The sequence below is a fragment of the Leuresthes tenuis genome, unplaced genomic scaffold, assembly GCF_036924035.1.
Source record: "Leuresthes tenuis unplaced genomic scaffold, fLeuTen1.0.hap1 SCAF_14, whole genome shotgun sequence".
NCBI classification, from domain to species: domain Eukaryota; kingdom Metazoa; phylum Chordata; class Actinopteri; order Atheriniformes; family Atherinopsidae; genus Leuresthes; species Leuresthes tenuis.
The window spans coordinates 24,760,493-24,782,415 of record NW_027325368.1 but is presented as its reverse complement, the minus strand read 5'-3'; the positions used below and the strand labels follow the sequence as shown (position 1 = coordinate 24,782,415).

Below are 21,923 nucleotides of genomic sequence, written 5' to 3'. Positions count from 1 at the left end.
AATACGTAAAACATTTGTGTTGTTCAAAATAAAAAAACAAAAGCAAAAACACGTTGACTTTTTTCAAATCATTTTTGTATTCATGTTATGAAAAGAATCTTGTAACTTACAAATAAAATAGTACCAAAAAATTTTACAAACTTAGTTTTCTTTCGGGTTGTGACACTGATCTGGCACCAACTGGCCGGTTTATAAACAGAATCTACATGTGAGGTTACGTCCGTCTGAAAAGGTGTTGAATCGTGTTCTGGAGACTTCCGATAGTTTCATTCAAATGGGCAGCCACCCTGAAAGAAAAACATTAGTTGTCAGCATCGTTGACGGAGCTTACCTGTAGTCAACTTTTAATTATCACATAGTAAGTAATAGCAGCCTTGTATGGTATAAGTGCTTGTCATTTTAAGTAGATGTAGCATACAGGAAGTGACACTAAATGGATTCCTGATCCTTTTCATGATCGAGGAAGATCTGTTTGATGTTCCTTGTACATAGTGTTGGTTTTATCTGTTCCTACGTTTTGGTCAATACTTTTTAAAAGGCTGTGTACATAATGTATTATTGGTTATTTTCATTTAGGACAGGAAACATCACTTTGGTCATGGAAGCATTAAGACAGCTAAACTTGTTACGTCGGCCACCCTGTTCCAAGTTGTTGTCCATGAGTATGGATACTTACAAAAAGGGCTTTATAAGTAAATGCTTTACAATGTCTTCTGAATGAGCTTAATAATAAATATGTCCGGCTAAAGGCTACGAACCTCACATTCCCCATTTGGAACAGCTTTGCATTTACTTTAGTCAAAGGAGTACAGCCAACTTGCCATGTTGAACAGCCAAAATTTTAAGTATAAGCAACATGTTGTGGTCTGAGAACTAAGTAAAGCAGAATAGATCCAAGAGCAGCTCATAGTTCAAATTGTAACAACAAACAAATGTAATGAAACTGCCGAAAATTCAATGGAAATTCTCCCCACTTTTTAAGGTTCCGTACTTACATCAATTAATAACCAAGTTGGAATACTTAGGAAATCTCTCTTAAAATACCTTCAGGAAGTGTTCAAACTGTGGTTTCAGCTCTTTGATCATGATGTCTGCTTTGTCGAGGCAAGCCCGTCTCTGCTGCACTTCAAACTCCTTCAGGGAAAGACGTCAAACAATGGCCATGAGTAACAAAAGGCATCCAAAGAAAATGACATGTCTTGTGTTGTTTTTAATGCAATTTTACCTTCGTCTTGGAGAGGTGTTCCAGAGAGGTGATGTGAGTCTGAACCTCAGCTGCAGATGTGTATATATAGACTTTACAAGCAGCACAATGAAATATTTCCACCTTTGTCATATGGTCATTTTCCTGCAGAGCTGACAAGTTACAAGGACCAGAATGAGCTTTGGTGTTTCTTTGTCTGGAACACATACTACTGAAATAAAACTGCTCCATCTTTCATTTTTTTGACAGCTTCAATTTGTTGGAAGTATGTACCTTGAAGCGCACTGTCCTCTATGGCCCGGCTACAGTGATAGCTTTTATATAGCATGACTTCCTATACAGATGAAAACAACATAACAATCCAGATGAGCAAGGGCACAAACATCTGTTAACACCCCAAATAAAAACAGTTGGGACAATGTAAAATGTTAATAAAAATAAAATTATTCATATCTCATGTACCAATATTTTATTAACAGTAAAACATAATATTGTGTGAAAATTAGATGTTTTTACTATTTCATGAAAAATATTAGCTGATCTTAAATTTGATGGAATGAAACACATCTCAAAAAAACTTGGAGCAGGGCCATGTTTAGCACTGTGTAGCATCCCCTTTTCCTTCGCCAACAGTCCGTAACATCTGGGCACTGAGGAGACCAGGGTCCCGAACTACGAGGCAGGTTTGACATAACCAGGGTACTTTTAGGTGATCTGGCTTAACTAACCCTAACAACTTGGATATCACGAGGCGGTATGACTACACTGGTAACCAACTCAGTAGGTCAACCCCGGTTATCCAGCGCTGGGTAAAACAGGCAGCATTAGTATCAGATCACAATTCAGTGTTTCTGGCAGGCTGAAAAGCAACATAGCTGCTGCAGCCACAACAGAAAGGAAAGATAAAAGAAAAAATAAGGCAGACTATGTGAATGTGTGAAATAATCTGATTAAAACCACTGCCTCTCTTTGTCCAGCACTAATATCTTATTTATTTATTTTCTAAGAGCATTGATTGGTATGGAGGTAATGCTTATACATGTTCATCTCTTATCTCGGAACTTACGGTAATCTTTGCTGGAAACCGGCTTGGCCATGTTGATAAGAAGACAACCAGCTTCATGATACAGAAAATCCAGAGCTGAATCTTTTGTTACTTTGCTAAGCCACTAATCCTACTCCACAGCACCGATAGAATAGTGCCTGTTTTTAATGCAGTGAGGCACTGATGAGCGTAGACATCCAATGTGGATGTTTGTCCATGTCCCCTGAACAGATTCTCTGAATCTTTGAAAGTTTTTTTATTCTAATACCATATCATATATATTATATCATATCATTGCTTCACAACTTATAGGCGCAGGTTTTTACTGATGGTTGAATCTCTTCCCATACTTAGTTAGTTCAGAGAGACTATGCCACTGTAAGGTGCTCTTTTTATACTCAATCCTGTTCTTCCAGCTGTTTGTTTTTCGTTTTAGTGCTACTTACTTTTTCCCTGTCCCAACTTTTATGAGATCACTTGCTCTCTTTTATACAATTTCTATGTTCTCTTGTGAATACAATTTGTGTCTGTTGTTAGTCTGTTCTATTCAAATTTTTCCACAGCATGCCAACTTGTTGAAATTGTGGTGATGTATTTTTAGGATAAAAACAAGAAACTAAGTTAAAGCTTTTCACTGAGACAGGTTAGCAGGTACAACCCAGGAACCATCAACGGAACGTGTATTTACCTGTACTGGGTATTATTACCTGTAGAAATGCTATAACCAGATCATCATAATTTTTGTTCAGCTGAATGTGCTCCAGAGTATCCCAGTGGTCTTTGCTGTCCAAATGAGCCTCAAGCTCCTGCGCACTGGCCAGTTCGACATCACAAAGGTCACATGTGATAGGACAACTGTCAACAACAAGAAACTATTAAGGGTCCACTTAGTGGCATGTCGTGACATCTAGTAACATAAACTGCAACCTACCAAACACTCTCCACTTCATTCTCCCTTTTTAAGCATATAGGGAAAAACTAGTGACTGCCAACAATTTATCAGGCCCACCCTAAAGCCAGTGTTTGGTTTGTCCCTCCTGTTACTGTGATAAAATTGTGGCGCAACATAGTGGAGACTTAGGAAGACATCTGCAGCATCATTGTATGGAAAGTCATTTCAAGGTAATGAAAACATGATAGTTCTCATCTTCATGTGACTTTTACACTAAGAAAATACATGAATATTATATTATTATAATATTATTATTATATTATATAACTGTAATATAAAAAGTTCCAACTTAACAAGAGACTACAAAGCTAAACGGGTAGTTTTTAATTTACAACCTCCGGAAATAATGACATAGCTGGTTGTGAAATGGAAAACCTAAAAAGCATTCTGTCTCATCTCTTAGCATTCAAATTATGTAAATGTATGGGTGGAATTAGAATAGGCCTGTGTACAGAGACAGTATTTTTATTTAAACAGAACTTGACTGTTTATCTGTAATCGGTCCACTTGAACTTAGTAATAGTAATCAGTCAGTCATGTCAAAGAAAATAATGACAAAGAATCATTTAGAAGGTATTCTTAATGGTATTTTTGAGTTTGTCATTTACTGGAAAAATTGTTTAACTCATCCTGCTGTCACAGTTTATGTTTTAATATTCTTATTTTCAGGTCATTTGTCATGTTTTCAGGTTTCAGGTCATGTTTTTTCCCCCTGTCACGTTAGGTTCACTCATGCCACCTGTTTTCTGTTTCACAGCTGCACGTCATCACCAATCATCTCCCCACAGCATTTAGTTTCCAGGTTCAGTCACACTCTTTGCAGAATCCTCACTTACCCTTCATGTCACAGTCAAGAAAAGCTAAGTCTGGTTGTGCCTCACAGTGTCATAGTTTTTGTTAATTCATAGCCACAGTTTTCATAGTCTTATTTTGTTTTACTAACACTTAGTATTTTTGATATCCGGCTCAGCCGCGTCCTATGTTCTGACCTTTTTGTCTTTGGAAATAAACCTTTTGAGTTTTTTGAGAAGTACTGCATCTGGGTCCTCCCTTCCTCCATTGTTCCTGACAGAAGGATTCTTCCAGACATGGACCCAGCAGACTTCGACGCTCTCCAGAGCCGACTCGCAGCCTTGTACGATGGCTTGGCCGAGGGGTTCGACCAGTGGAAAGTGGCTCGGGCGGGCGCATCTTCGCTCACGCCGTCGCCAGCTCTGTCACAGTTTGTTTTAATATTCTTATTTTCAGTTTTTTTTTTTTTGTTTGTTTTGTCCCCCCCCATGCCCATGTCCATGCCCATGTCCATGTCCATGTCCATAGTCTTGTTATTTCCTGCCAGAGTTTAAGATTTTTGATAATCCGGCTCAGTCGCGCTTTCTGTTTTGCCTTTTGAATAAACCTTTTGTTTTGGAAGTTCTGCATCTGGGTCCTCCCTTCCTGCATCAATCTTGACACCTGCTCTCAGTGATATTGATTCAATAACTGAAATATTTCATTTAAAAACTGAAGGAGAGTTGACTGGTCCCCCAATTCTAAACTGTGAATGCACCCAGTGAACTAGTTCAGTTAAATGTTGCTTCTCCTGCTACTGTGCATGAGTTTTTGTCAATTTCTTTGCCAGCCAGGTCAGTTGAAATGGTAGATAAAAGAAATAAATCTAGTCTCTGGTGGTATCAAAGGCAGTGTGATGGAGTGTTAAGAAAAAAAAAAAACTAGGTTCGTATAAAAGTTTCTTAAAGATTTCATCAGCGGAAGGAAACGCAGAAGAGAGCTGTGCTCAGACGTACACTGTCAGTCAGAAAGAGGCAGACAAGTTTGTTGCTCTTTAACCAGAGTTATGAAATATTGAGCCCTTTCACATTTAGTATTGCAAAATTGTCTAATCTTAGTGTTGTGCTGAGTTATGTTTTTGGGAAGTTTTGAAAATGGAAAACAGCTTTCATCTATTCTGAGAAAAACAGTGTTAAGATTTGGAGAGGGAGGTGAAATGAAAGAGTCAGGAGAACGCTGAATGATAATGAAACTACTGATGCAACAGTTTGAGAAAAAGTCATTTTTTCCCACAGGCCCAAAAGTGAGAGGACTATACAAACACAGCAATCAGTTTAAATCACTGTCCTCTCCCTTTGTACTCTTCTCATTCTCATATGAACTACTTCACATCAGTTTGCTTGGTGCTTACCTGTCCATTCTTATAGTTCTGCCCTCTCTCTTTGTCATCTTTCTGGAAGGTGAGTCTTGGTCCAGTCCTGTTGAGTAACGTGTTTCAAAAAGTTACTAACATCAAGACAGTGACTGAAACCAATCATATTTATCCTAGATTTATTCTGGAATCCTAGAAAACAGAGCTAACACTACTATGACTTCGTGAAAATGCCAGTTTACCCGTTTCAACGTATCCCAACTGATGTGGATAATCCCGCTTTAATCTGGGCGGGGATAGTCTATGTGTAGTGGTCATCTACAAGGAGATAAAGTACCCATTGAGACACTATTATCACATCTAACAACATAGGAAACAGAAACTGTTAAATAAAATATGAAAATCGAAGCACATAATTCAGGCCCACCCTTTTCTTTTTTCAACCTTTAACTGCAGACCAAGTTAAAGCAAGAATCACTTGTTGTCAAATGTTGACAGTACTACCTCTCTCCTATATTCTGGCAATGTTATCCTCTCCTCTCCATTAGTTATCTGTCCTCCATAAGATGCAGGGAACCGCTGAGTGGCGGGGCCATGAGGAGGACTTTCAGGACAGCAACCTCTTTGGTCCAGTGGTCCACTTGTGAAGGCAAAACCTGGACGATCAGGTGACTCAGCATCTGGGCTGTAAGTCCCTCTTTCAGGCATTATATGCCCAGGACTGATACCTCTGTTCTCAGTTGGTCTAGTTCTGCTGGTAAATTTACGTCTGTTGTCAAGGGGACAGCCCCTGGGCTCAGAGTAGGATGACTCCCAGCATCTGTTGTCATGACAGACTCTATCTGGAGACGACCGCCGACGACCCAGGTTCTTATCCTTACTGGGTGGCAGGAGGTTGCAGCCTTTGGCTTGTGACATCCCAGGCTCAGAATCAGATGACAAAGGACTGTTAGGGTCATAAAGCTCAGTCCTACAGGCAAATGAAAGAGAGTTTACTTGTAATTAGATGAATATAAATCATCTCTAAAGACTTTTTACCGTCACATTATAGCACACTATCTGAACTGTTGTAGCAACAAATCGAAAATTAAGCGAAAACTGTGGAAATCAAATTTGCTGTATAATCTCACAAGAGATAACTCTTGATGAAAGCAAAAGGGAGTAGACAATCTTTCAACATTTTAACTTACTGAAAGAAAAAGGTGAGTGCTAAAATGTGGAACCTGTAGGATTGCGACTACAAGAGACACTGTTTTCAACCTGAACTGCCCACCTCACCTCTCCCTGCTTGAGCCTTTGTCCTGAAAACTGCCACCCTGTTTGTTTATTGGTGTGAAGGAAGATCTCCATCTTCCAGGAGGAGATTGCGCTGTATAATAAAAAAAAGAAAGATGAAACTACAGTTTATTTTGACTAAATTATTGCAGACATTAAATCTATGGCCATCCCCTAAACATCTGTCATATCTCTGTTAACACCCCAGTAAAGGATTCTCATTTGGTATATAGCTGACTTCAAAACAGAAAGACATTCAGAAACAGACCAAATGAATACAGCGTTTTTTTTGTTTGTTTGTTTTTTAAAAAGAATGATATAAAGTAGAATTTATCTGAGACGAATTAGCAAAAGCTTTCAAAATCACAGCTGAGGTGATGCCCAAGATGCATATGTGTGCTTGTTGTGTTAATCCCCAGCAGAAATAGGCTATGTACCTTTCTTTGGTTGAGTCTTGGCAGCCATGTCAGATGTTCCTGATATACGTTGCATGGCCTCCATGAATTCCTGGGGTACTCTGTTACATTTGTTACAAAATGACAGAGCAAGTCAATACAATAAAAGCTACTAAACATGAATACAATGGACGTGCAGAACAGCGTATACGTCCACAAATAAAGAAACCAAACTCAGCTAGCTTGGGTAGTTTAGCTAACAGCTTCCGCAGCTCGGCATAACAAAAAAAAATATTACAATGACAGGGTTTCATGTAACGCTTATTGTTGAGGCTTCCTTAAAGTTTGCCGCACAGACCCAAAAAAATCGTTGTAAATTTTAACTTACTAAAACACTATAGCAACAGCTTAAGACAGCTCAGAGAACAGGATTTACATACCTTACAGGCAGCAGCTGTTTATATTCTGAAACACTTGTTTTAACTATTGCTGGGGGGTTGAATGGAATTCTGTTCGAACGGTTCATTATATCTGCAGAAGCTGATGAGTTTTATGTGTAAATGCTAAAGCTAGCTCGTCTGCAGGTTAACGGATGTTTACGCCAGCCGACAGATGGCAGCCAAAGGCAACACACGGTGCACTTGCTTCTGTGCAGTTTATGGGATAAATTAAAGTAAAAAATAGCAGGGATTTCAATAATATACATATCACCTATGTGAAATTAATATGAATGTCAAGTGAACAATGTCCAAATGGATAAAGCCACGTTTTGTATGCTTTTCAGACCAGTGTCATCAATATGAATTCTATACAGACATGAACAGTTTAATATGCCAAGGGCTAGAAAAAGGCAGCTAGGCTCCTGTTGAGCTTCATATTGCATAAGCTTAACCTTTTATTTGGGGATGTGGTTGAGTAAATTCTCAGAAGAATGTACATACAACCTTTTTGTGAAAAGCTAACTGACAGATGGAATACACACTACTCATAGTAGTTAGGTGGTAATCCAGCATCACATACACTAATCAACTTTCTACTCATCTTGATATTAGTAAGGTGAAAACACAAACCAGGTAACAAGAGCAAAAGCCCATCAATCATTTTTTTCAAAGATTAAACCACTAAAGTTCTGTTCCAAAATATGATTTCACTTCTCAATACTCCTTTGTCAAAATTCAGGTTGTATACTTGTATACTACCTGTTCTGTTGTATCCATGTTAAACTAAGGTATTGCAAATACAGGGTTGAGTGGGTTCATCTAACTGTACATAAATGAAGGTACAGTCTTCGAACCTGCTCACGGATCACAGGTGTGATTTAATACATAAAATGATATGTGGATGAGAGCAGCCTATGAAGCTGACAACATAATCTAAAGGAAACTGAGTGTGGTAGTGCACCCAGACTAAAACTATTTGTAATGATGTTGAGGATAGGTACACTTTGACATCAATTCTCAGAAAAGTTGTAGTCAATGTCTTCATAGAAACAGTGATGATACTGTCCTTCCTTAACAAGATTCACAAGCTCAAGCACACTGTTGTTCATCTTCAAGGGATCATCCCTGTAAAATCCAGTGTACCTTAGAATGAAAAAGTCTTATGGGACTCATCTTAACAGAAATATTGTTAGTAGGATAATATAGATGGGTTAACTAAAGATATCCTTTGTCATGTTAACAATAGACATTTGCTGAGAAAAATACTGATTTCTGTTTTCCGTTTCTTTCTGACAACTTGAAACATATTCTGGAGTATGATTTAACTTCTGAAAGTTTTACTGCAGAAGAGCATGGTGGGGGATTATCAAATTTCTTGGAAGCTGCTGAGGCCACTGTACCATTGTCCATTCTTTGTCTATTGGCAACATCGACAAAAGAGCCTCCGCTTGTACAGAGGCCCTAATGTCCTGGTAAAGACAGGAAACAAAGAGGGTGGTAAGAACTGTCCCTCTGAGGGAAAAAAGTAGAGCAAACCGCTACTAAGGTTTTATCTTGTTAACATAATTCATTGCTTTGTTGCTGTTATTAAAGTTATTAGTCTCATAATTGTCTTTCCTTTTATGACAAGTTAAATTAGGAAAGAAAGAAACAAGTGTTCTGATGAACACAAGTCTAATCAAGATTCAGGTTAAGAAGGAAAGCAGATTTGCGTGTGAGGGGCAAAATGAACAGAGGACAAAAAGACAGTCACCAAATTAAATGCCTTAATTATTTTTCATGATCAGTCAGTAAATCTGATTAGCTAACTGGGAAACATATTTCATAAATGTATTTAAATAAGCAAGAGGTTGTTACTTTAAAACATTTTTTTTTTAAAAATCTGCCCCCCACAGCATTGAGAAAAAGTTTAGGAACCTATTTTAATGTAAGTGCTAATACTAAAATAATTTGCTTTACATCTATGAAAGTTTTTCCACTAAGGCGCTATTGTGAGTCCTCTTTAAAGACCCTAAAATACATCTTTATAATCAGAAAAACTCGAAGTTCCAGCAGTATACTGTCCACAGAACAGCACTGAATGGAGTGTACCTTAGAGAGATGAATAATGATTAGACTGTTTTATTGTCCCATAAAATTGTGAACTTTGAGCATGGAATCGCCAAGGTGGTACATGAGCTGTGAAGAACACTTATATGCTAGCCTACACAGAGGTACATTGAAAGAATGAAGGTAGACATTATTATCATAAGGTGATTATACTTTGGACAATCAGTCCAACTACTGATTTGCTTCAATCACACTTCAGTTTTTAAAACATGATTTAAAAGCTAGCCAACAGATTTCCCTTTTATTAGCTTACATTGGTCTCAGAAAAGGTTATAATGAAGGACATTCAATTTTTACATCATCAGGGTTTTCTTGTAAAAATGAAATAGTAGGGTTTAGTGCACAATCTCTACAACAAAAAAGGTAAAGGTTCATTTCGGGTGCTTGGTCTCCACCTGGGTTTTACAACTCTTAATTATGTTAGCTACAAGACAATGTATGAGGAATATACAAAGGTTAAATGACTTGAGCATAGTAAAAAACTACAAAAAAAAAAAAAAAGAAAAGAAAAAGGAGTGTTGCATTGCGTTTGCTTCCGTAACACCTAAAAATCACTCTGGGGGACTGTGTCTCTATGAAAATAGACAGAAAAACTTGAATCATTCATTTTTGGCCTTTCCTTTGTGAAAATCCTCACTGTAAAAAAAAAACAGCAGCAGTTAAGGCAAAAAGATTGTTCCCTATGGTTACATTTATACCTGAGTACCTACAACATAAGGACATGTCAGTGGAGCAGTTTTGGTCTAGAGAGAAGAACATATGACAAACGTTTTTTTTCCAGATCACTAAAAGCTAATAAAAAAGAAAATTAAAAAGAAAGAAAAAAAAAGAAAGTCAAATTGGATACACATTCAACAACAAGTAATCCGATTCTTAATAGCTATAGTAAAATGTAAGCAACTAAGATAACATTAAAATAATCAAGTAAATTAATTCATTTTATGGAAAATACATTACTAAAGTCTCTTCATTTGATCACTGCCAGTTTGGTTGTGCTATAAGCCACTTGTAAAGGACACATTTGTTTCTCGGCTGATGCTCTCCTTAACTTCCACAGGCAGTGTGTCAAAAAGATGGTCCTCCACGATAAGGCCATTTTTGCGCAGCAGGCGGCAGTTTCCTAACTGGGTGGGCAGTCGGTCCAGACAGTTTCCTCTGAGCTCCAGCTGAGTGAGCTGGACCAGCTGACCCACGGTCTCTGGCAACGTGGTGAGCGCATTGTGCCCCACGCATAGAACCTTCAGCTTGGTGTTTCTGAATAGAGGCTTGGGCAGTGCTTCCAGCTTGTTCGAGTTGATGGCCAAATGTTGGAGGTTGTGGAGGAGACCCACATCTGGTGGAAGCACCGTGATGGAGTTATGGCTCACATCCAAGTGTCGCAGTTTAGGAAGAGTGAACAAGGCTGGAGGCAGGGACTCTAGTTTGTTGTGAGAGAGGTGGAGTGACTCCAGAGACTTGACCTGGCCAATGGATGATGGGATGGTGATGATTTTATTGTGCCACAGTTTAAGACATGTGAGCCTCTTGAGGTGCTGGAAGCTTATGATCTCCTCGATGGTTCTGATGTTGTTCAACTTTAAGTCAAGTTCTTGCAAGTTGGTCAAGCTGAAAATAGCATGTGGGATCCTCTCTAGTTCGCAGCTATACAGCTCCAGTTCAATTAGGTTTGTCATTTTTTTCAGACTGTTCAGTACCAGCAGTTTTGTACCATCATTGTGCACTATTAACCGAATCAAATGTGGCGAAAGCTCTGTGATGTTTGTGGGCATTTTTGTGAGGTTGCTCTTTAGGCACAAGGTCTTTAAATGCCTCAAATCTCGCATGGAATCTAGACCAATCATTTTGTTGTTTTCTGAGCTCAAGTTGCCAATTAAATTTAGCTCTCTCAGACTCCTCAACAGATAAACCCAAGGTGGGATCTCAGCAACATCTGTGAACTTTACATGAAGGCAGCGGAGATGATCCCGGAGGAAAGCAAAAGCTGTCTGCTCTACTTTAGCCGGACAGTGGCAAAGATGCAGCTCTTGCAGGCTCGTCATTTGGGAGACCTTGGCTGAAAACCTTACCTCAGGAATCAGCTCCAGTTTCAGGACTTCCAAGTCCGTGAGATCAAACACTGCATTCGGGAGACCGGAAAGCATGAAGAGGTGCAACTCCTGCTGGTCTTGCGCATTGCGGGTAACAAGCTGCCTCAGTTTTTCAAAGGTCCACTCGTGATTGAGGCTGATCTCCCTCAGCTTGTTCTCACTGACCTCAGACAAGAAAACACCAAAGCGCTTGGAGTAAAGTTGATCATATTGGTCAACCATGTGTAAGAGGAATGCAAAATCATTTTTGACATCAGGAATGTCACTAAAGCTGCTCTCTTCACGCACCTTCTCAAACGAGTACTCTTTCAGAGGTCTTCGAAACACCCAGAACAGAGAGTATAGGCATGTCATCCCATAGATCAAAATCAATGCCATGTAAGTAATGAGCAGCTTGTTCAGCATAAAAGCCATGTTGTGTGTACAGAAGAACTTTTTATATCCTGTTAATTGTTTTATATCAGGCTCACAATCATGCTTGAAATTTATTTCAGCCAAAAAGGTTGAAGTGTAGGACAATATCAAAATAAACTTAACAGTTTTGACAGCAGTCTGTGCTACATAGAGCTTGTAAATAAAATCACTGTCCTCCACATGGGCTCTGAATTTTCGCACCTTCTCAAATAGGGCTTTCGCCTGCTCCCCATCCTTTTTATCCAGGATTGTCATACTGCTTGGTACCTCTCCAATGGGCTTGTCTGCAGAAAACTTTACTCCAAGCATGGGTGTGGACTGGTTGACATTTGTACCTTCATCCTTTCCCTCTAAAGACACCTGCTGTGGTGTTGAAGAGGTGCCCGTCAACCTCTGTTTGTTCTCCTCTGAGTCCTCACAAGCTGTTTCAGACAAAGCCTTTGTAGTCCAAGGAGACTCAAAACATCTACCCAGGATAGAAACAAAATGCTCAATTTTTGAACTTGTTTTGGGATACTTGAACCAGAAATTGCTACTGACCATAAGAATAAGGGTGTGGATGAGTGTGAGGTATGGAAAGTACTTGGAATACCAGGGCAAGGCAACATGGTAACATATTTGGTTGATAAAGACATATTGTTGAAAGTCCAGGTTGGTTTTGACGCCCGTCGGTTGAGGCTGATTTGTATATTTCTCTGCAGCAGCAGCATGTTGCTGTGTTTCGTGGATTTCATTGGGGGCTTTACTAACCAATGGGATGGTGGATGCAACAGGGGCACCAGTGGCTGCTGATAAGGCCATATCCTGTACATCTGCCAAGTTGGATTTAGTTCCAGTGGCCTCCTCTGGTTCTTCCAGACAAGGAAGACAAGCCACGTGATCCTTGGTGATCTGCATGGTCATTGCAAATATGGCCAGCATAAGCATGACCAATCCCAGGTAGTCCATAAATACGTCCCACCATGGCTTTAAGATGCGGTATGTTGGCTGAATGTCGTTCAAGGATGCAACCTCAGTGAGAGTGAACATCACTGCAACAGACAAAGGAGAAGTAATTAATCTTACTCAAAATTTACTGATAAATTCTAGATGTATTTCACTTGGGTATTTTTCCTCAAATTTGGATATTTTCTGCTATCTTTATTTCATCATCACCATCACTGTAATCTGATCGTACATTTTGGACAAAAAAAAAAAAAAAAGGAATTTGAGGACATTACACAAAGAACTGATGGACATTTTCTACTGTTATTTCAAATTTGATGTAACAATCATGAAATTCGCTGAAAAATTGCAGACTTTGTTTATATGACAAAGTTAGAATATAAACAGTCCACTGAAAGCTTAGACCAACTTCATCCTTTTGTCATGAGTAATCTTCAAGGTAACAGAAAAAAGACAGGAAGTTTTAAAAATAGCATTCAACAGGGGCTTTAGAGCAAACTTAGACCAGGAAATTCAACTTTTCTGGGTCAGATCCACAACAAATTTCCAAAAGTGGAGAGCCATGTTTTACTCTCTACAGAAGCTGCAGGAGTCCACATTTATGCCCCAGCTAAACGAGCTGTAAATGTGTAACTGAGGGCACCACTGAGCACAAGTGTGCTTCATAATTTGATCATGGTGTGCTACACTAAACTCTCACTTCCTGTCACAAGTTTGTTTAGTTATGTTCCATGGAGCCTAAACGCCACGCAATCATTGTGCTACATCAAAACATATTGCAACACTGTGGGCAACATGTGGGCCCAAGTCTACCAGCTCTTCTGATACACTCAGATGTTTAGCACACGTGTTTGATTTACTGAAATACTTGTTTGGTGGATGTGGCACTTTCTATACTGTTTGGATTGCCACTTGTTTCATCTAATCTGACTCACAATGACTAAACCAGACATTTCAAACAAGCATTTTGCTCATTTAAACTCTGAGACCTGCAACAGTTTTGTGGAACATTAGAACCATTTCATAGCACTAAACACTGAGGCAAAGAACATCTTTCATTTTAGCAGAGATAAAACCTTTCTAGGTGGACAAACATATAATTTTAAGACATTTTAAGATTTTTCTCCTTTGCAAATGTACCTCAAAATTAAATCTCTTAGGCAAGATGCCATTAAAACTATTATTGTCTTCAACTGTATACAGGTGCATATTAAAAGACTTATCTACTATGTTAAAAAAAGAGAAAAAAATGAGTGTCACAAAAAAACAGAATTTAGCTTCTACTTAGATGATGACAACGATGTGTTATGGAAACTGTTAGCAGAAAACCTGTGGCTAAGAGGGTGTGTGTCTGCCTTAAAATAAGAATGTCCTGAAAGTCACTGAAATAAATAACTATGCTTTAAAAAAAAAAAAGCTCTGCAATGCAATGTGTGTGCTTCAAAGTGTGTGGGACAGCGCATGACGACTCACTGTCACAAGCCCAAATAGATCTGATCCATCATTAATGTTATTTGTAACATCTGTGCTTCTCCTACCATGACAGGTTGAAACATCTGCTGTCCTCAAGACCTGTATTCAACCATCTGACAACATGTGAAGGCAAACTGTAAGGCAATTTACTTTTTTAGAAATGATGGTTGTGTTCAGGCAGATTTTATTGTTTTGCCTAAACTTAGCAGTACAAGTTTATGAGCCACATTTAAGACAAAGTTGAGAGTAGCTCCATATAATTATCCACCTTCCCTTCGTCTTTTCTCAGATGGCTGACTGTCTGTGTGTGTTCGTGTGTGTTCGTGTGAGTTCGTGTGAGTTGGCGAAACTGTTGAGGCAAGGAGTGTTCTTAGTCAAATCAATGGAGGAACATGTTACGTCCAGGCTGAATGTGCGAAACTGAAGCTCCCACGTGATAGCATCCGCTGCTCTGCATGTCAAGTTCAATAAGATAAATTCTAAGTTCTAAGATGGCTACCAGAGAGTTTACTGTACATTAAGTCAAACTCGTGTCTGAGGGTAAAACAGGAGCTTGAGACTTAAAGGGACCATTTTGACCTACAGAAGACGTTTGTAGTACTAAAGAAAACAAAGGGGAATCAGAAAATTCGATGGTTGCTCGATGATACTTCACATTTTTGCTCACGCGATGTTTTTTTTAAATTTCTCAATTTTTGCTGTTCTGGGTCAGGTGACTTTTTGAGACATGTGAAATGGGAGAATCAGCATGCGTCCCGGCATTATATATTCATACCCGCTAACCAGTTTCTGGAAACAATTATCTACTTGTTCAAGTGGGAGGAAGAATAGCTGTCAAGTTATTGGGAATTAATATGCTTAGCGTGAATTTGCAAGAGTGTATTAAAACATTTTGTCAAAGAGAAGATACTTACTGTCCGTATGACTTTAACTCAATCCAATTATTTCTTCTTCACCTTACATGCCGGTTTTCCATCCACTCCTCAGGTGCGTCTTTAACCTAATTTCTCAGAACCGTTAAAAACTGTGGAAATGACGCCGCTTACTAAAGCAAATCTCTTGAGAACATTTGTTCGTGAGAGTACGCCTGGTCGGCTTGTTGCCCTCATACCTGAACGCGCGGAGCGGAGCCGATTGCTTTTCCGTGTGTTAGACAATATGCACAGGAAGACCTCCTGAGCAATGTATTTCTAAGAAAAGGCAGATCCAATATGGAGCCGCATAGAGCTCTGTTGTGGGTGTTTTGGGCGTTTCTCATTGGAGGAGAACATTATAACAACTTCCCGTAGACACCGCCTGCCGGTTTATCTGATGCTGCATTCAGGGTCTGTGGGAAGACAGCGATACATCCAGGCAGATACGTTCAACCGCCGACTCTAACCCCGACAAAGCAACTATTTCGGCGATAACGCAGATGTCTATTCAACGATGAGGTTTTTTTTTTAATCCAATTGGTGCGTAAAATGTAAACTATTACCCATTAATTTTCGCCGTTGACCAGCAGTATTTGTACTTTTCACGTTATTTGTTTTATTATTATTTTTTACAAAGCAAACAAATACTATCATACAGAAACATAGGGGATTTTTTTGTCTTTAAAAAGCGTTGAAATTACATTATTGCGGTTTAAAATTACTTCCAGCTTGAGATAGTCAGATACAACTATGGCCGATTGACGGATGGAACCCTGGGGTTATAAGAGAAAACTTTCACCCATCTATGTACAGTATATGTCACATTTGTCAGTTTTTTTTTTTGTTTTCTTTTTTTTTCTGAGGGGGGGGGGGGGGGGTACCAAGTCTTGAAAAATTATCCAGCATAAAGTTTACTTTAATTTGTGTGGCTTTCAATCGACAATCGATTAATTATTCAGTAAGGGGAACAACTGGGATGTGAGACATGAAGTGAATATGTTGACCACCAACCTGAAAAACTTTGCAGCCAATTCTTTAATCTTTCGAATAGGTCATGAACGCAGCATCAGCTTTGTCCGCTCTCGAGACTCATCTGAAATATTAGCTTCTTTATTAAGGCGTCAGTCTCATTATGTGCCAGTCTTTCTGTTTGAGTGCAGCTGAACTCGTGCATAAACTCCAGCTTTTTCTGGATCTGGTTGATGATGCACTGGGTGGAGGAGGTGTCTTCTCAGTTTCAATCCATACAGGTTTCAACCGGTCACGGGCTGTTTGCTGCTACCACTCACGCTAACCCCGTTCAGTAAAAAGGAAGGAGAGAGAAAAAAAGAACAGTAGTGACTGGAGTCAGTTTTGTGATGTAATGACACGTGGAAGTGGTACGTGACTGTAGACTAAATAAACAAATGTATACAAATCGATATAGTCTATATTTTCTCTCAATTTCCTGTGTCTGCAATAGAGCCAAGCGTTTACTCAGAGCCGAGTGTCACATCCCTCAGAGAGGTGAATTTATACAGACCTCCAACAAAAAGGTGTGCTCTGCTCTCTTGAACTCTTCCCCCAACAACTCAGGTCTGATACTACTGTGTCTAGTTGTAAAAGTAGACACAGTAGTATTGTCACATATGTTGTTAAGCACATAAGTTTGTACTTGGCGTATGAAACATGCTTTACAAATAAACTGGTTTTGATGCATGTAAACTCTCTTAATTTCTGACTTTGGTGTTATCAAATTATATTGAAAGTTAATCCTTTCACTCCATAACAAAACATTATTTACTACAAGAGGTTTACAAGAGAGTATCATCCTAATGCTTAACAATTAGATCTGATTGTGGTGAGACATATGGTTGGTGTGGCGATGAGGAGGAAGAGGTATGTGGTAATTGCTTGGTAAGAGAGCAGTTGTTGAACAGAATGGGGTTTCCTCTCTGGCTTTGCCGGTAGGGGCCAGCTGCTGACAAGCCCAGATACTCCTGGCAACCATGTTCAGTGAGGTGGGAATCTGCCCACTAAACTACAAATTAGTTAGCATGGACTTCCCTCTTTGATTTGTAAAAAAACGGGTGGGGGGTGCTTCAGATATGCACAACAGATTTGTGTTGAGAAAATAAACAGTCATTTAGTTTTTTTCCCCCCTGAAAGCCACAAACTAACAAAAGACCCACGCAAACCTGTTTCTATGGCAGGTAATTTCCTGTATGCACAGCAAACACAGAGCTCTCACCCCCACGCACAGTGGGTAGGAAGTTCAGGAGTAATGTTAGATGTGTGTAAGGCAAGGAATGAATGTAATTTGTATCCTTGGTATATTCAAACAAGACATTGTAAAACAGTAAGAAAGAACTATGATGTGACAAAAATCCTGCCTCTTGAAAAATATAAAAACAGCTCGAGAGGCATTCAGGTATTGTTAATGCAGTGTGTGCCTTAACTTGTATGCTTCAGTTGAGGACAAAGAAACAGGCTAAAATATTCATGTTTTTTCCCCGATACCTGCATACAGGTTTGTTTGGTGTAAATGTTTCACCTCTCCTGTTGTTACTTGTAATGGTAAATTGCACAGGTATTTTAGTCTAACACAAATTAGCCCCATCAGTACTCTTAAAAAGCTTGCAAGCATGCTTAAGATGTAAGGCTTTTCAGGAATGTGGATACACTTTTAAGCTAAAATTATTTTTTCAAAGATCTCTTCTAAAGTGCAAAAAATTTCTAATAAACTTGCTCATGTGTGTGCTTTCTGAGAGCCTCAATGTCATGTTACGAATCAAATACACCTGATATCAACGATGGGGATTCTAATACACAACTGAGTGAGAGATTTGTTTTGAAAAGATATTTCAATGAAAACTGACAACTAATCATAATCCTAGAACAACAAGTTTCATCACTCAGCCTGGGCAAACCTTTTTCCAAACTAAAGAACTTGCTTTTATTTAGCTCCACCTGCTGTTGTCCTGATGCACACCGACACCAGTGTCACCAGTGTCTCCCAAACAATAACGAGTGTGGTTCGTAAACAACCCATAAACAACCCTCAATCACCAGGGGGTGTGGTTTATTTGACTATTATTAACTACCCCAAACACCACTATTAACTACCCCAAACACAACCAGAACAACCAAAACACAACCAGAACAGGTGTGGTTCATTAACAACAGCACCCCAAACACAACCAGAACCACTTTAAACAGAACACAACACAAGCACTACCACCCCAAAGCAAAGCAGCAAGAGGGCAGAAATGGGCAGTAGGGCATGCCCATATCAAAATTTCCAGAAATTGAAGTGTTCATATAACCACATTGCATTAGTTTGAAGTAATTGGTAAGTTTATGTCAAGTTACAGAAAAACGGTTATGTTGTGCCTATTCCATCTTAGTTATGCAACCTCAAATCAGGATGTGTGCAGAATATGCTAGTAGATATAAAAAAAAATATTTTAAAAAATATATATATATGTATATTAATCTTACAGTTATTTTGACTTTTATTTAATAGCAGACAGTATGAACTAAATATGTTTAGAGTTTTCTCATCAAGTTGATTTAATTTGTTAATATACAACCATTTTTGCATTTCAAGCCTGTAAAACATTAATAAGTCTGCAAAGGCTGGAGAATCTCATCCTATTCAAAAGTGCAGCTATTCATGAATACAGCTTTTGTACCATAACACAATTACAGTCCCTTGTTTGAAATAACATAATTATGGGCATGCCAAGAAATGGCAAGACCATATTGCAATTGTGCAAAACGTCCCGAAGGGAAGGGGTTCACCATCACACCATCGCCTATAATTAGGTAAACAAAAATAGACACACCCTGCAGAGCAGGGGGTGCATGCATAGAACCTCCCTGAAAAAAAATCGTGAAAAAAAAATAACGTCCGAAGAAATGTGAAAAAACCTGTTTGTTAGGCCAAAATATTTTGATTTTGTTTAGCGCATTTTTGTAATTCAGCCTTTCACTATGTAAAAAAAGTAAACACCCCTTTGCGGAGCAGTGGGTGCATGCCAAGAACTTCCCTGAAACAAAATTGCGGGAAAAAAAAGCTAGCATTTTACTAACAAGCTAATGCCGTAAAAAGCGGGTGTACATTATGGCCCCGCTCTGATAGATAAGAAAAAAATCCTCAAATAAAACACGGCCAGAAAAATGTGGAAAAACATGAAAAAAGAAGGCGATTTATTAGTATCTAGAAAAGTTTCCCTTTTCTTTTTATTATTATTATTCCGCACGCTTTTTCGTCTGTTAATGCGGCCTGAACCGCAATTAACAGCCAAGCATGGCATACATCAATACGTGCGTCTCCATGATGCCTCGATGGGCATTACTTTTATTGTTCAAAAGTGTTACCGTGGCAACGCTAGGTGCCGAAAACCGGAAAAAAGGTCGAAAATTTGCGCACTGATCGCTCGGCTATACTTTATCGTAGAGACATCGTTCAAACTTTCAAAGACTCAGGCTGATGGGTACTAAGTGCCCGTACAACCTCATTATGCGAATTATTACACTTTTTGAGATTTTGAACTTTGAATTTTTAAAAAACGTCATTTTGATTTTGGACGCTTGTTGCTATGCAACAGGTTGTCGTAGAGACATCATTAATATATTGCACGACTCACCCCACTGTGGACTACAACATATTTAAATCTCATGAAGCTGTGATTAAATTTTTTCTTTTTTTCTTTGTAGAGTCATCCCAATGCATTTCTATGAGGATTCTGAACATTTTGTTACCACGAAAACGAAAAAAAAGAATCTGTTAATTCGGCCTGAACCGCAACACGCAACCCACGCAATGCATACATCAGTATGTGCGTCTCCATCGTGCCTCGATGGGCGTTACTTTTCTCAATCAAAAGCGGTAGATGCCATGGTAATGGTAGATGCCAGGAAGCGAAGAAATTTGGACGCTTATTGCCTGGCCGAACTTTATCGTAGAGATGTCATTTGTGCGTTCAAAGACTTGGGTCGCTTCATACTAAATGGTCATTAAGCCTCATTACGCTAGGTGTTACGGTTTTTGCGATAGCTAAGTTTAAATAAAAAAAAAGTGTAAATTTGAAGTTGGATGCTTGTTGCTAGGCAACAGGTCATTATAGAAAAATCTTTAAAACGTTCCTCAACCCGGGACGCATTGTACTACAACATATTTCAGTCTCATTATGCTGGCTATTACGGTTTTTGAGAAATTTAACGGTAAATTTGCTCAACCGTTAACATGAGGCTTGTTACCGTGCCAACACAAATCCTATGCATTCCTAAGGGGGAGCCTAAGAGTGAATGCAATATAACCAGAGCCACCTCAGACATAACCAGAACCAACAGATGCTAACATCATGCTAAAATGCTAACGTACTAGCATCATTAGCATTTTTGCTAATGTTGCATCACATAGACATGAACTCACTATGTTTTTGTGCTCTATTAGCTGATGCTATGAGGTTATTATGCCGATTTTTGGAGGACATTTGCTTGGCCACACTATAACGTAGAGACATCATTCAAATGTTCAAACACGCTGGACGCTTTGGACTACAACATATATATATTTTTTTTTCCCTTGTCCTGTTCAGCATTATGGCAGCAGAATTGTAGTCTGAATACCTTTGATGCCAAACAGATTTGCTTTGCCAAGGAAAGTTTTATAAATGTAAAGCTCCCCTTGATGCCCATTTATTTATTTCTGCTTACAATATATGACATGTAATAGAACTGAACCGGACCGGGGGACAAGGAAAGAAGAAGAGGAAAGAAGAGGAAACAGAACAAAAATAGAAACAAAAACCAGACAACCAGCTGCTACACCTGTAAAAAACAAAACGGACAACAATCCATGGCCTCTGAGGGGAATCCAGCCTTAGCGCCATCAGGAGCACCTGAAAGCAGACAAGCAGAGAACAAACAAACACACAAACAAACAAAAACAAGCACAAGAAGTGGCAGTCACATACAACACAGCTGTGGATATAGATGACCTGAGACGACATGATAATACATCAACTGCTTAGCGACCATGCTACTGGACTAATGAATGTGTGTGTGCGTGTGTGTGAGAACATGCAACACCCATGGCACAGGACCTACATGATAACCGTGCTTAGTTATGAGTGTATAAGCGTACAGGGCCACAATCCACAGCCCCCCAAGCAATCAGAAGCAGGCAGAGAGGGCCACAAGACCCAGGCCACCAGCAGCCCCCACAGAGCACAGAACCCAGGAAGCCCACCGCAGGGGCAACCACGCATCCACCCAGAAGACTGCAGAGGAAGCCCCCGGACAGAGCCCCCATAAGCATAGGGCAGAGGCCCTCCGGGAGCCAGGGGCAACAGCCCACCGACCCCGCCAGGCCCCAGCCGCCCAGACACGGGCCGTGCACTGGACCCGGGCCCCAGGAGCCCGAGCGCCCCCAAACCCCCCGGCAGAGGCCCCACCCAATACCCAGGAGGGCCAAGCGCCCCAGACAGCCACACAGTGGGTCAGTGCCTGCCCCAGCGCCCCTGGCCAAGTGCCCTGGG

The 21,923-nt window shown here is 39.6% G+C and overlaps 3 protein-coding genes across 4 annotated transcripts in view; 1 reads left to right on the top strand and 2 right to left on the bottom strand.

Moving 5' to 3' along the window:
- The window catches only part of selenof (selenoprotein F), a 131,084-nt gene that overhangs the window by 14,689 nt on the left and 94,472 nt on the right, over positions 1 to 21,923 (top strand). The gene's annotated exons all lie outside the window — the stretch shown is intronic.
- Positions 46 to 7,620, bottom strand: LOC140269094 (uncharacterized). Of its 2 annotated transcripts, none has more exons than XM_072364119.1 (11): positions 7,455 to 7,620; positions 7,057 to 7,136; positions 6,623 to 6,713; positions 5,849 to 6,314; positions 5,587 to 5,662; positions 5,384 to 5,450; positions 2,957 to 3,104; positions 1,478 to 1,538; positions 1,226 to 1,275; positions 1,045 to 1,134; positions 46 to 287 (listed from the first exon to the last, which is right to left on the bottom strand). In XM_072364119.1, the coding sequence occupies exons 1-11, from the start codon at positions 7,538 to 7,540 to the stop codon at positions 267 to 269; spliced, it is 1,236 nt and encodes a 411-aa protein (XP_072220220.1). In that variant the 5' UTR covers positions 7,541 to 7,620; the 3' UTR covers positions 46 to 266. The 2 variants fall into 2 exon arrangements, with proteins under 2 accessions (XP_072220220.1, XP_072220218.1); XM_072364117.1 differs by having other exon boundaries at positions 47 to 287; positions 1,226 to 1,356.
- lrrc8da (leucine rich repeat containing 8 VRAC subunit Da) lies at positions 9,577 to 15,721 on the bottom strand. The gene is made up of 3 exons (XM_072364115.1): positions 15,594 to 15,721; positions 15,397 to 15,482; positions 9,577 to 13,095 (listed from the first exon to the last, which is right to left on the bottom strand). Coding segments are annotated over exons 2-3 (2,538 nt in total). The 5' UTR covers positions 15,398 to 15,482; positions 15,594 to 15,721; the 3' UTR covers positions 9,577 to 10,558.